The sequence below is a fragment of the Embiotoca jacksoni genome, unplaced genomic scaffold, assembly GCF_022577435.1.
Source record: "Embiotoca jacksoni isolate LCO1_2020_lvr unplaced genomic scaffold, fEmbJac1.0.p SCAF_6, whole genome shotgun sequence".
Lineage (NCBI taxonomy): Eukaryota > Metazoa > Chordata > Actinopteri > Embiotocidae > Embiotoca > Embiotoca jacksoni.
The window spans coordinates 22,049,664-22,064,157 of record NW_027185414.1 but is presented as its reverse complement, the minus strand read 5'-3'; the positions used below and the strand labels follow the sequence as shown (position 1 = coordinate 22,064,157).

Here is a 14,494-nt window from a genome sequence, read left to right as displayed (position 1 = left end):
GATGCAGCAGCACAACAAGCAATCTTCCTCTTCTGTTGCTCCTCTTTATTCTCCCCTCGCTGGCTCATTTGGCTTTTTGTCAGAACGTCTCCTCCAAAATCCAACGGGAATGTCATAGTTTTTGCCAGCAAGAGAAATGCTGCCTCTCACCGCTCCTGGCCAGTAAATGCTGCTGCAAAGGTATTTTTGGTACAGCACAGCATTATCCTCCAAGCCTGGTTTGATGATGTGTCTTTAATTGGTGCAGTTTGCTGTGGTCAAATCAAATTAGCCCCCCCCCCCCTGCTTAAAGGCTTACGAATGCAAGCTGCGTGGACATGCTGAGGCAGAAAAAACTTCCGTTTAAACAGTTAGGACTGATGGTGATTGAAAAAGCAGCAGCAGGTCATCTGATTGCCCACTGTAACACAGTGCAGCAGTGAGGCGTCTGGCCATCTGTTTCGTTGTAATGCAGCACAAATTCATATCAGCAATGTAGTTGTGTTTTTTTTGTCACAGTGGTGCAGTGACTCGCATCTAAGGACAAGGCATGCCATGAGGGAGATGGTTATCACTGGTGTGTGATGTGTAATAATTCATACCGCCATTTTATTTTTTTCATTTGTTAACAGCAGATTAATTCCCTGAGAGAATATTCATGTCAAGGTTTATCCTTCTGCAATGTCTTCTGACTGGTGCTTTTCTTGGGTCAGGAGCAATTTTTATATTGCTGTTGTTGTTGATACTTGGCTGTGTTTGGGTGGGAAAAGGCAGTCTGGCACCTCTCATTAAAACATTTTTATTACACATTTATTTTACAGACAGTTCTTTGAAATTATAGAAGGAGATGTGACACTTTGCTGGCAATGAAATCATTAGACATTCCTCTTCCAACTTAAAAGACAAGGTTAAAATGGAAAACTTTTGGGTCACATTGCAATGGTTATTAACGGTGAAGGTACAGACCAGAATTGTATGTCATTACTATTGATCCATAGCAGTGCATTTTCTGTCAGAGAGGATTTCATAAGTCCACTCACATGGAAATGAACTTACACAAGGACATTTGCTTCTGAATTGCTTTTATCATATCTGTCAACAATTGGGACAAGCACATTTGCCTTTATTTGCATCTGAAGGTGTGCTGATGTGCTTTGGACTCTTTTGGCTCTCAAAGAGAAACTGTTGAGGCATTAACCTGTTGCATAAAGCATATTAGAATGTTATCCAGTGCACACAGAACATGCGGTTTAAGATTGTTCGGCTTTTATCTCAGCCAGACTACAGTTCAGGACCGGAACTGATAGAGAACTGTAAAACAATGATTCTATGAACTGCTGTATCCCCTTTAACTTTAATGAATTTACCGCCACGCCCTTGTTTGATAATGAAGTCTGACAAGAAAGTACAGAGACAAATGCAGTGACATTTTTAATACTTATAGATTTTTAATACTTTACTATTCCTCCCTATTAGCCTAACTGCAGCAATTACTAATTCTCCTGGGCCTCACAACTTAATTACATTTACATGGTCCTTGAAAATAAAATTTTAACTTTGAAAGAATGGTTATTTTGACAAAATAATAGATATTGTTAGTATATACATACTTTCATGGAAGCCATTAGAAAGAGGAGCGTTTAGTAACTGTGAGAAATCAGATGCAAAGGCCTACTGTGGTTGGCAAAAATTTTAATCTGCAAATGTGGCAACATTTTGTCACTATTTCTATCTTGTTGGCATTTAAAAGAAAATCTCCAAATTGAACTAAATGATTCGTACTAAATTAGCTTGAAAAGTTATGACGTTCTTTTTTTAGCAGTCTTGGAATGAATTGTGCAGCATTCACATGACGGATGTTTGCTGCCATCAAGGAAATGTATTATCAGTTTATTGACCGGATTTTTCATTTACAGAGTAACGGGTGTTCTGTACTTTGTGTTAAAGGTTAACCTGTCTGCTGTGTTACAGATCAACCACGGTTGTAATCAAAAGGTTTTGCAACCCTTCCTTCATTACACCTCGCTTAACTGCTCCTGAATAAAGTGAAAAAAAGAATGTATTATTATTTTTCATTTGTGAGGTTGCACAAGTTAAGTTTGTGACCAGTCTGCAGAAACCTCACCAGCCAAATCAAACGAACAGAAGTCAGACACATAACAAGGCAAACATCTGGGTTGTAGAAACTTGCCTGTTCATGTAGTTACTAAAGAGTTTGATGCCCATAAAAATAACTATTTGTACTTTGCAGTGTGAATTTGCAGGCTTTGCTGTTAATGATTTGGTCAGAGCAAATTAAATGATAACACAATTTTGAAACAATTTGACTCTAGAGGTGAAGTCAAAATTTAATATTAATATGCAAGACTTGCTTTGAATTCTTGAATTCTTTTCAATCTTGTACAGTGTAAATCTACGGCTTGAACACAATTGTTATGGTGCTCTAACAAACCGGACAAAGTTTTCTGTGGAAGTACAACTGTTCGTTACTTTCAAAGGGGTTTCTGTGGTGGTGTAGTCTCACACTTGCTGAGCAGATTCCCTACAAATGTTTGAGCAGATTGTATGAAGATATGGAAATTTTTCCTCTGGTAGAGTAAAAGTGCATCAATCAATAGTTTCAGGAATGATGAATTGGCTCGTCTCTGTATTATAATCAATACGACGGGACATGTATAGTCTGACGCTGTGAGTGTGCTGCCTGGAATATTGTAATTTATAAGTCTTCCTGGTACTGCTGTATGAATTATACAGACTGAAATTAGAACATTAATTAGCATAATTAAGTCCTGTCATTAACATAACAACAGTTGCAGAGTACTCATAACCAGGTCCAACAGGAGAGAGCACATTTCACCTTTTTTAAAAACACTTCATTGGCTCCCTGACCGTTTTAGAATAGATTTTACAATTGTAACGCTCACTTATAAGGCTCGCAGGGAGCTGGTGCCCTATATATATATTATATTATAATATATAGCGGACCTCCTGTCACCCCTACGAGCCTCTGGTAGGTCGTTCCTGACCGCACCTCGAACTAACCACAAAACTAAAGGTGACCAGGCATTTTCTGTTCAGGCCCCTCAGTTATGGACCGACCTGCCAGAGGTGATCAGGGATGCTGACACACTGTTTTCTTTTAAGTCACTCTTAAAAATGCACTATTTTAGACTTGCTTTTTGTTGACTGCCTTTTTATTTTATTTTATTGATTGACTGTCTGTTTTATAGTGTTTTATTTCTGTTGTGTTTTATCATTATATTTTATACTGTTGCATATTGTGTTTTAAATGTAAAGCGCTTTGTAACTTGTTTTTAAAAAGAAGTTGTGATGTGCATGGATCAAACTACGGTGCACATGTGTTTTGATCTGGTTCTTCTGGAGTCTCGGTGCTGTTCAGACACACAACCATTACAACATAGCACTTCCTACAGTTCACTTGATCTCTTGTAGTTGTCCACTAACTCCTGAGAAAATCTCCATTTTAAAATATACATTCAGTTATTACTGGAAATTTATTCTTCACGTTTTTCATGTACACGTGCTCTGTAGAGGACTGACCCAAAAGAAACACGATTAATTATTGGATTTAAAAAAAAAAAAAAAAAAAAAGATATTTTCATTATAATATTTCCAATAATTTCAAGAGAATTACGGGAAACTACAAGACCTGTAAAATAAAGGGTCACCAAACATTTCTCTCAAAGCAGGACTGACATGAACAATCTTTTTGAATATCCCATTTAATTTGTGCTCATTAAACACTCCCCATGACTCCAAACTCTACTCTATTCTATTCTGCTATATTCTATTCTATTCTGTTATATTCTATTCTATTCTGTTATATTCTATTCTGTTCTATTCTATTCTATTCTGTTATATTCTATTCTGTTCTGTTCTATTCTATTCTATTCTGTTCTGTTCTATTCTATTCTGTTATATTCTATTCTATTGTTATATTCTATTCTGTTCTATTCTGTTCTGTTCTGTTTTATTCTATTCTGTTCTATTCTATTCTATTCTGTTCTATTCTATTCTGTTCTATTCTATTCTATTCTATTCTGTTTTATTCTATTCTGTTCTATTGTATTCTGTTCTGTTCTGTTCTATTCTATTCTATTCTGTTTTATTCTGTTCTGTTCTATTGTATTCTGTTCTGTTCTATTCTATTCTATTCTATTCTGTTTTATTCTATTCTGTTCTATTGTATTCTGTTCTATTCTATTCTATTCTATTCTATTCTATTCTATTCTATTCTATTCTATTCTATTCTATTCAGCCAGGCTGCCTAGCAACAGCTCCCAAATCTCGCGTTGCCCGCACTAAGTCTTCAACTGCACATTTTTGAACTGCGTAGCGACAGCGGGGCAAACAAACCTCGACATGGCAGATGTTGTAACTCTTGACGAGGAGCCGAAGCTTGAAGAATCACCTTCACCTGTCAAGTCCGAAACCGACGAGACATCTCAAGAAACACCCAATGGCGTGAAAACGTAAATATAAAAAGAAGGATGTTTTGTCCTTTCAGTCCCGTGTAGCTCGTTAGCTGCCGTAGCTAAAATGGAGTCCTAGCTAACAATAGCCAAAAGCCCTATAACCCTTTGTGGTCTTAAAAAAAACAAAAACAAATAAACTGCAACGTGAACTACCTGCCTGGTGGATATTATGTTTACTGTTAACATTAGTCCATCAGTGAGCTGTACAATATATTCTCGGGAGTCTCGTAATACAACAGTTGTGTTTAGCTCGACTGTTAGCTGAAGCTAAACACGAGTCTTGACATTCAACCGCTCGTTAGACTTTCACAACGTAAATCCGGCCGATACTCCGAGTTATTGTGATTAAAAACCACTCGGGTTTGGTTTGTAGACGTCGTTTCAGGCTCGGATTGCGTGATTCGCTCTCCCGCGCCAACAATACCGCGACGTTAGCCGCTAACAAGGACCGCGAGGCTGCACAGGAAGCTGAATTAACGCCATTTTTTAAGTCTTGAAATGTCACGACTATAAATATTCAGAGTTTAAACGGTAAATTTAAACCATTAACACTTTTTTTTTTAATCAAATGTCTTGTTCGGTTACAACTCTTGTCGCTGAGTTTTTTTTTTTTTTATTTTTTTATAAAGTTTGCACGATCAGAAGTTCAAACATCTTATTGCTCCCCTTTGATTTGTGTATTGTTTTTGTAAGATTTAACCAGCCTGCACGACTAGACCTAAAGGAGTAGAGGAGTAGAGGAGTAAAGGAGTAGAGGAAGTGGTTCCGGACGTACTCGGATACGAAGACATGTATGAAGGCGCTGAACCCATTAAGAGCCTTAAAAGCAAGTAAAAAACAAAAAGAAGCGTTTTTAGACTCAATCCTCAGCGTTACAAGCAGCAAAACTGGAGTAACGTGATCTTGTGTTGGTTCTTGTTGATACTCTGGCTGCAGAGTTTTTGTACAAAGCTGCAGCCCTCCCTCCCCCCCCCCCCCCCTTTTTTTTTTTTTTTTTCCTCCTCCAGAATAAAAGTGTGTTAAAATGGCGGCTCTCTGGCTCTCTGACCTGCAGCTCTGTGCATTTTTGCAGGGATGCTGAAGAAAATTCTTCTTCCAACGAAAAGTATGACGCTAAAGACAAGTCCTCTGGGAGCAGAAGAGGAAACCGCTACCATCCCTACAAAGACAAGCATGGCGGCGAAAAGAAGGGTGGTCATAGGAACCGGGTGTTCATCAGCAATATCCCCTATGACATGAAGTGGCAGGCAATTAAAGATCTCATGCGCGAGAAAGGTAATGTCCCCAGTGATGGGGACGGTGTCTCCCACTTCTCTCTGTCTCTTCAGCTGATTAGAAGTTCTTGAACTTTTTTTGTTTTTGTTTGTCACCAGATGGTACATCCTGCTTCTAGTATTAGTCAATTCGTTTGTAGCTTTTTTTTTTTTTTTTTTTTTTGGATGTATTTAGTGCAGATACTAAGGCACCAACATTAGTGTGATTTTTAGGTTATTGGGGTTTTTAATTAAAACAAATTTGGATGGATACCAATATAGTTTGGGCTGATATGTATTTGAGAAAAGGAAGATGAACTTAGTCATATTGTCACTTGTTTTATGGCATTGCCAGCTCCAAAATGTAACCTCAACCCTGTAGTAGAATTGATTGTTGAATGTTTTTGTTGCATCTGCTGAAGGTGAATCTTGATGATATGAATGACAATATTGCAATGTTTTACCTTCTGAATTATGGGGGTCTCAAGTGGCCTTTTTAAGGGTCAAAGGTCAGTTTATAACTCAACTGCCATGAATGGAATCTGTTGACAAACTGATCATGTTGAAGTCTTTTGAATTTCCCAGGTTTGATGTAGCTGTGTTTCTCTCTGGCCTTGGCCTTTGGGTGTCTCGGTCACTGCCCAGAAAGGCATGGTGTTGTCTGGTGGGATGTTGGTCTGGGCTGACTGTTGATCATTAATGGGACATCTCCATCTGTAGCGGCATTGCCAAGGCCAACAGCGACTTGAAGACTTGGTGACTTAAATTCCTTTGTTCTTTTGGTATTTTTCCTTTGTATGTCTCATGTAGTTGGTGAGGTTACATACGTGGAGCTCTTTAAGGATGCAGAAGGAAAGTCAAGGGTAAGTGATGTGGCCAACTTGCTGCACGAGGTTTTAAATGCCCTCAGCAGGCTTTTATTAATCAAGTGTTCTTTTAGGCTCTGATCCTTTGGGTCTACTGAACTGGAGATACTGTAGGTTGTGTTTAGAGCCTGATAGGTGGCTAATGATTGATATTCATTTGAAAGGGAGATGTCCTGTTGATTTTGGAAAAGTAGCCTAATGAACTTACCCAAGAGTACACTTTTGCTTTTGTTGTTGTCATTTCAATTGGTTTAAAAGTTTGTTTGTTTAGCCATTTTCCAAAGGGAAATGTGGGTTGTGTGATTTGTCTCATTGATTGACCCTCATGTCTCAAAATCTCTTATTACAATTCTGTTATATGGCACAGTTTTCTCTACAGTGGACCAAAACAGACTTGAAATACATTGTAGTGTTTTTGAACGGTTACGTTTTTAAATTAAATGGCAAAAATGCTTATTATGGCTTAAAAGATGAACCATACTATTTTTTTCTTTTATTAAAGTCAAAACTGGTTACGCCTAAACTTTGTATTAAATAAATTGGTAATGGCATTTAAAGAAAAATCTTCTACCATGATAATTGTGTCCAATTCAAAACCTTAAAATGTTTTAGGTAAATTTAAATGCACAGGTGTCTGTAAGTATTTTTTCCAGAACTTTTATAAATGCAATTTAATATTGCTTATGTAGTATTTGAAACGTATCAATTGTCAGCATTGTTTATAATGTATATCATTTTTTTTTAAATTGCTTTTAGTAGACTTTATATCTTGTTTGCTGTAGACTTACACACAACCTAAAATCTGCTGGTTCAAACCAGCAGGTAAATTATGGCCAACATGCACTGTAGAAAAATAGTACAAGCATGTTCATACATTAGATTTTTTTTATGTCCCGGTGGTTTGTCTTGATTTTAATTGTATTTTGTTCACTCCATGTGTGCTACCTGGACTCCTATGACGCCCCCTGGTTAGGGTTGTGGGTAAGAAGCTACCTTACTTTCTCATGGAGTATGGAACTTTTTTTTTTTTTTTTTTTTTATGTTGTGTGTTCATGGACTCATCTGGTGCCTCCATTTGCCCTCATTCAACAGTGTGGTGGAGTTCAAAGATGAGGAATTTGTGAAGAAGGCAGTGTTAACTATGAATAAGCATGACCTAAGTGGAAGACCACTCAACATCAAGGAGGTGAGGACCAAATTGTGTTTAAATCATTAGAGCAAATCTGAGCCCTTTTGATTATAAAGTTGTTGTTTTTTTTTTAAGGCACAAATGCTTATTTTGGCTTTGAGAAGTAAATAAATAATTTTTTGCCTATACTTAATATACATGTTGGTCTTCTCTGTAAGACCGACTGACACATTCTTTTCCATGTTGCTCTTTTCGTACAAAGTAAAAAAGAGTTGTAAGTGGTCATAAATAACTGTATATTTTATGCACTTAAGTGTTTTTGAATTAAATTGTAATCCATTTCTTATTTAAGGACCCAGATGGGGAACATGCCCGGCGTGTGCTGCAGCGCATGGGAGGAGGTCAACAGGGAGGCCGTGGGCAGGACATGGGGCCGGGTGGGATGAACGTCCCGCCCTCCATTGCCAACAATCCGAACATCCCCCCTGAGGTCATCATTGCGCTGCAGGCTGGGCGGCTGGGGAACACGGTCTTCGTGGCGAATGTGAGGACTTAGCAAGAAATCATTTCCAAATGTAGCTTGTGATGATTATTTATGTCAAAGTGAGCGTGTTGTGTTTGGTTTGTCCTACAGTTGGATTTCAAGGTGGGCTGGAAGAAGTTAAAGGAGGTGTTCTGCATGGCAGGTGTGGTGAAACGAGCGGATGTCAAAGAGGATAAAGATGGCAAGAGTCGTGGGATGGGAACGGTGACCTTTGAGCAGTCGCTGGAGGCTGTGCAGGCCATATGTATCCTTCAAAATTAAATGTAAATTTAGTCAAAAGAAAGAAGAAGAAAAAACCCCAGAAATAGGCACACAGAGGAATGCTTTACAATTTTACTGTGACCGTCTCCTTGACTCAGGACTCAGCCATGTTCAATGGACAGATGCTCTTCGACAGACAGATGCATGTTAAAATGGTATGTTATTGTTAGTTCTTGTATAACTAAAGCTGTGCAAAGGATGTGAAAATGAACAAAGATGAACATTGGTTCTGTGGTCTTGCAGGATGAGAAATCTCTTCCGCCTGATGATTTCCGTCAAGTCGAAAAAACATCTCAGTTGCCACGTGAGTACAGTTGTTGATATCAAACTCAAAACCTGAGTAGTAAGTTCCTGGTATTGAGTATAGCTCGCACATTGTTCAGTACCTCCAGGAAATTGCAGGGCCTTGCAATTTACAAAATTCCAATGATTTCCTTCTATTCAAAGTACACGAAGCTCTGCTGAGGGCATTACAGAACATCGTAAGCCATCCAAACAAAATGTGCTTTATCAAGAAAAAGAACTCCTTATCAGTCAGCAATGCTCTTCTATCTCTTCTCCCATCACCGAAACAAACCACATGTCTGTTGACTGGGAAAAAAAAACGCAAACCTGGATGTGATGGGTTAATGGAAAATGTGGTCGTTTCATGATAGTTACACAACCAAATTCAATTTTAAATGACCCGACAGTTTCATTTGTACTTTGTCTTTAGGATGTGTTAAATTAATATTCTTTTAGAAGCATTTAGAGACCTTATTTTTACAGAGGACGTACCTCATATATTCTGTACTACAGACTGTCTATTTTGTAAAGCTACATCACTTTAATAACTCGGCAATTTTAACTTTAAACCCATGGTTCTTTTTAAGTTGAGAGTGCAACAGATGGAACATAAATATGATTCCACCTATTTATGTTACGTGCATGTATCCAAGACAGCGATTACATATAACTCTGTCATTACTTGGTTGAAGTTGAAAAAACCCTTTTTATCCTTGCAATTTTACTGCAGAAAAAATAATAATAAAAACAAAAAAATGGCATCACAATTTTTAAGAAAAGCTGCTGAAAAATCAACACTTTTTTAATGCAGCAATTACAAGAAAATTCTGTAAAATTCTGGAGGGACTGATTGTCCGTTTAAGTGGATTATACCCTCTGGGAATAAATGACACATTTGAACACGTTTAGAAAATTGCATAGATATTTGCTTTGATGTTAAAAAAAAGAAGTCTAAATATGTTGATGTTGTCTCCGGTCTGCATCCTGCTGCACACAAAGACGTGATCAAAGAAATAGACTGCAGTTAAGTGTTTTTAACACATGAACAGTTTTAAAAGGTGGAAATAATTGTGTTTCTCTGCTTGCATATATATGTATATATTACTAACTTTTTCTGAAGGTGTTTGTATTAAAAGACCTGTCAGTTAGTTAGAGTTGCAGCAGTTTCCCATCATATGGTGTACTTGGTATTTGTGAAGTGGACTGAGCTGTGATGTCTGCGCTGAAGTAAAAACTGAGACTAAAATTAGATCTGAAATATTTCACAAATTTAACCATATGACCACTGGTGTACAAATAACATCTGTTGTACCCAACAGCAATGTCGGTGTAGCTTTTAGTGTTTAGTATGCTTTGAGCTGTGCTTCATTCTTGAGGCTTGGTGCATTGCAGATGCACTAAAAGATCAAGACACGTCCTGCCACATTTCGTTTTGTACTCGACAACTTTGCATTAAGTGCACAAAATTCTCAACGTCTGTTGTGATCAATGCCACTAGTATGACTGATTATTAATTCAACTCCAGATGTTGATGTGGTATATAACCTGATTTGTTATTGGTGCTTGTAATTTAGTTAAAATGTCCCCTTTTCCCCCTGTGTATTGTTTGTGTAGGGGGCCTTGGTGGTATTGGACTGGGACTGGGGCCTGGAGGCCAGCCTATAAATGCCAACCGTATGAGCGGTGGTGGTGGTGGAGGAGGAGGGGGCGGCGGCATGGGCTCCATGGGACCTGGAGGTCAGTCACCTTTTGAAATAGTTTTGGTTGGTGTTGAGCAGAAAATGCTCTCACGAATAGGAATGCTTATATACTGTGCTGCAAAACCGTCTGTCCCTCCAAGGAAGTGCTGCCTTTGGCTGACCAACTCGGGGCAGTATTAATCCACAGCTTTCAACATCTGTATTATGCTGGAAAAGAAAGCATACGCAGTTCATGTATAAACCACTCAAGCATCTTCTTTTGGCTGACATTTACGTGGCTCGTGTTTCGAGTCCGACGTAGCCTCAATATTCGTTAAGGAGACAAGAGAAACACAGCTCCTACTAGATGGCTTTTCATACATGTTGCGTTGTGCTTCGACGTAGCCTGATTGCCATCCTCTTCTGTCACAGGTATGGATGTTTCAGGATTTGGTGGGATGAACAGACTTGGAGGAGGTAAGATTTTTGCTACCGTTGGTACGTTTTCCCAATGAAAGGCCATCGCTAAGGGGACTGTGATGTTCAAACTTGGCGCTGCTTCCGACAGGAATGAGTGGTGGTGGTGGTGGAGGAGGCTTTGGCGCTATGGAGAACATGGGCAATATGGGCAGCTTTGGAGGGAGAGACATGGCACCAGTGGGCAGAATGGGTGGTAAGGGAGTGTTGTCACTCACACTGGACAGAGATGAGGTTCAGTTTCATGTCAGTATTTTGTAAATGCGACGTTGTGTTCCAGGTAACTTCAGTCTAAGGTCACTTTTATTTCTTTGTGTTGAGATATGTACCGGGCAGGGATGGGTGGAATGGATCGGGACTTTGGCCACAGTGACATGGCAATGAATCGTGGATTTGGGGACTCTTTTGGAGGAATGGGTAAGTTATATTCTGACTTCAGACAGTCCTGAATTCCTTTCATATTTAAACACCAGACACAGTGGGTGTTATGCAGGTTCCTCCGTGTGGCTTGGTTTTGAGTTGTGATGGGAGATGCTTTTTTCTCAGTGTGCTTTTCTGTCCTGAGACTGTTTGTATTTGTTGTTGTGACATTGTTGCATTACCTTTTTCTCTAATCCACACCAACTTGCATTCTCTCCTTTTTAGGTGGAGGTTTTGGAGGAGGCTTGGGCAGTGGTGGCATGGGGCACATGGGGACTGGAATAGGTACAGGACATATTAAATCAGTTCTTTTACTGTAGTGTATATATGCATGTTAGATTGGCGGGTACTTGTAAACTACAGTACACTATCACAACCAAGGGACTTTACTGTTGACGTTTGAATTTTATTAGATCATTTTATGGTCTTTTGAGATTTTATACAGCCAGTCCTGTAATAGTAAAAACAAATGTACCTTGATGTCGTAAGTCATTGAGTGTCATGACTTGCTGAAAAGTTGTTGCGTCACGAGGAGGCCTAGTGGTCGAAGAGACTGTCCTTTTAATGAGAGATGACCTCAGTCAAATACTGGTGTATGAAACAAACTTCAGTCGGATCAACATTGAGCTACACGGACAACATTGGGACGTGTGTGTGAATGATATTGTGGCCACAGGGGCAACAGAAAGACTCTTTCCCGTGTAACGTTTATTACAGTCCGACTCGAGTTATTTTTGTTTAGCCTCGATCCCATCCTTTTCTGTTTGATAACTGCTGATAGTCTGATCGGATACTTACATTTACCGACATGTTTTATATGTACCAAGTGCCCGGAGAGGCTCAGTATACCAGTGCAAGACATAATTTATCACATTTTGAATGGCACATCCAGCGAAATGCAGAGAGCAGGCAGAAATGGACACAACAGTAGAGAAAAGATCAGGTTTTAATCCGCTTTGTTTTAGCTGAAATAACCCATTACATGTCCTAGTTTATTATAAACTAAATTGCTGTAGAACTATGAAGAAAAAAAATGTCGTGTGTGTGTGGCTCGCCACCAAATGTTTTTGCCAAGAATGAAGAACCCTTATTTGCACTGGGTGTGTCTTGCAATACATGTTTGGTATGGTATGAGCATGTCTTGCCTTTATTTGTATTTTTTTGGGGGGGAATTCAGTCAACAGTGAACATGGCATTCTTTAAAGATAAATGCCATTTCATCACAGTCCTGCGTATATTACTTGATATGTTGGTGTCATCAATGCCAGTAGCTCCATGAATGAAAATTGCTGCAATTCCTGACTTATCAGGGTTTCATCCGTTGTTTCCAGTGTTTTACTGGAAAGTGCTCCAGTGGCTCCTCATTGATATTTGCTCATGATGATGTCAGCACCATTATGTATGAAAAGCCTTTATCTTGGACACGTACGGTTGTGCACGAAAAACAAACGGGAAATGGAGTGTTGCCGAATTTTTTGGATCCACAAGATCATTTACGTAACATCTATTGACTCTCCTCCTTGTGGAGTTTGTTTGATGACCAAGAATACAAACTGAAAAAGTCTGCACCTCCTGTTTAAACAGTGTCACGGTGACAATGGAGTCTGTGATCGCTGGTGCTTTGGAGTAAAAATAACGATCCAGGTCTACAGTGTTAATATAAACTCCAGCTACATGTCATTAAACTAACTTGATGAAAAGCCACGTGAAAAGGTTGAACCTGTGCATACTACCCTGCTGCACACACTTCACATGGGTTTGATTTGCTCTCTCAAGTTAGGTGTGTTTCTTTGTGTGTGTGTGTGTGTGTGTGTGTGTGTGTGTGTTCATTGTAGGTGGTGGAATGGGCAATATGTCGATGGACCGGATGGGCTCCACCTTTGACCGTTTGGGCATGTCCGGAATGGACATGAACCGCGGCTTCGGTGGCTACGGAGGTGGAGGCCAAGGCCACATGGGTGGAGGCATGTCTGACAGAGGCTCTGGGTCCAAAGCAGGCTGCCAGATTTTTGTGAGAAATGTAAGTGTGGGTTAGATAAATGATCATTTTAATGATTAGCATATTTTACCTCTCAGTCACTTGTGATGTATTTGCACTTCATACTTTATTGATGTCAGTTTTTCCATTTGCTTGAATGTTGTCATTTAGCTTGTATAATATATTAATGGCGACAAGTGTATTGACTGAAGTGAACGTTGCTGTTGCAGCTGTCCTATGATCTGACATGGCAAAAGCTGAAGGAGAAGTTCAGCCACTGTGGTACGTGTTTTGCAAATTGTCCAGTATGATTTGTTGCTTAACCACCTGAACACTTCATGAATGGCCGTTGAAGACAAAATTGACAGGTTTTGAGTTTCAGGTGAAAAGGGTTTGAGTTTGTTGCTCATTCTTGTCTCGCGCAGGTCAGGTGATGTTCGCAGAAATCAAGATGGAGAATGGAAAGTCAAAGGGATGTGGCACAGTGAGATTTGATTCCGCTGAGAGCGCCGAGAAGGCCTGCAGGATGATGAATGGAACCAAGATCAATGGCCGAGAGGTGGACGTCCGCATCGATCGTAACGCCTAGAGCTTTTATACTGTAGAAGTTAAGCTAACACACTTACACATTCAGCCCCCTTGCCAATGAGCTTTTGTTTTGTTTTAAAAACACAATTATTTCATATCTCCGTGTCCACGGTTTCAGTTTTTGTTTATATATACCACATAGCTATTTTATCTTTGTTTTGTAAACCCTTTTTAATTGGTTGGGCAGTTCATTTGAACGAATAAACTTTTTAATTTTTAAACCTGGTGGTTGTAAACTTCATCAAAGTCTTGAAGTTGTTCTTCATCTCGTAAACTGTTCCCTGAGGTGTTGCTCTATTAAGCGTTATTGCTCAACACTGCTGTACATCGGTCTCTTAAAAGTTGGGCAAATTCCACAGCAATCACAAAAGCAGGCATCTGTGGAAAATTTATTTCATAAGGTGGCCTTCAATGCTTATTACAGGAAGCTATGTAGTTTTCCAGAGCTCCCGGATGGGTGGATGTTTCAGAGGGACTGTTGGTTATATAGATGTAGTTATAATTGTAGATCAGTGTCTAAAGTCCATGTAAACAAGAAA

The 14,494-nt window shown here is 39.2% G+C and overlaps 1 protein-coding gene across 1 annotated transcript; it reads left to right on the top strand.

Moving 5' to 3' along the window:
- The first annotated feature begins 4,302 nt into the window (after positions 1-4,302).
- Positions 4,303-14,176, top strand: myef2 (myelin expression factor 2). The gene is made up of 17 exons (XM_069173495.1): positions 4,303-4,472; positions 5,548-5,750; positions 6,539-6,591; positions 7,568-7,575; positions 7,687-7,780; positions 8,076-8,267; positions 8,358-8,511; positions 8,634-8,683; positions 8,772-8,832; positions 10,428-10,550; positions 10,925-10,969; positions 11,061-11,165; positions 11,291-11,386; positions 11,615-11,674; positions 13,225-13,409; positions 13,598-13,649; positions 13,793-14,176. The coding sequence occupies exons 1-17, from the start codon at positions 4,363-4,365 to the stop codon at positions 13,954-13,956; spliced, it is 1,755 nt and encodes a 584-aa protein (XP_069029596.1). The 5' UTR covers positions 4,303-4,362; the 3' UTR covers positions 13,957-14,176.
- Positions 14,177-14,494: the final 318 nt, after the last annotated feature.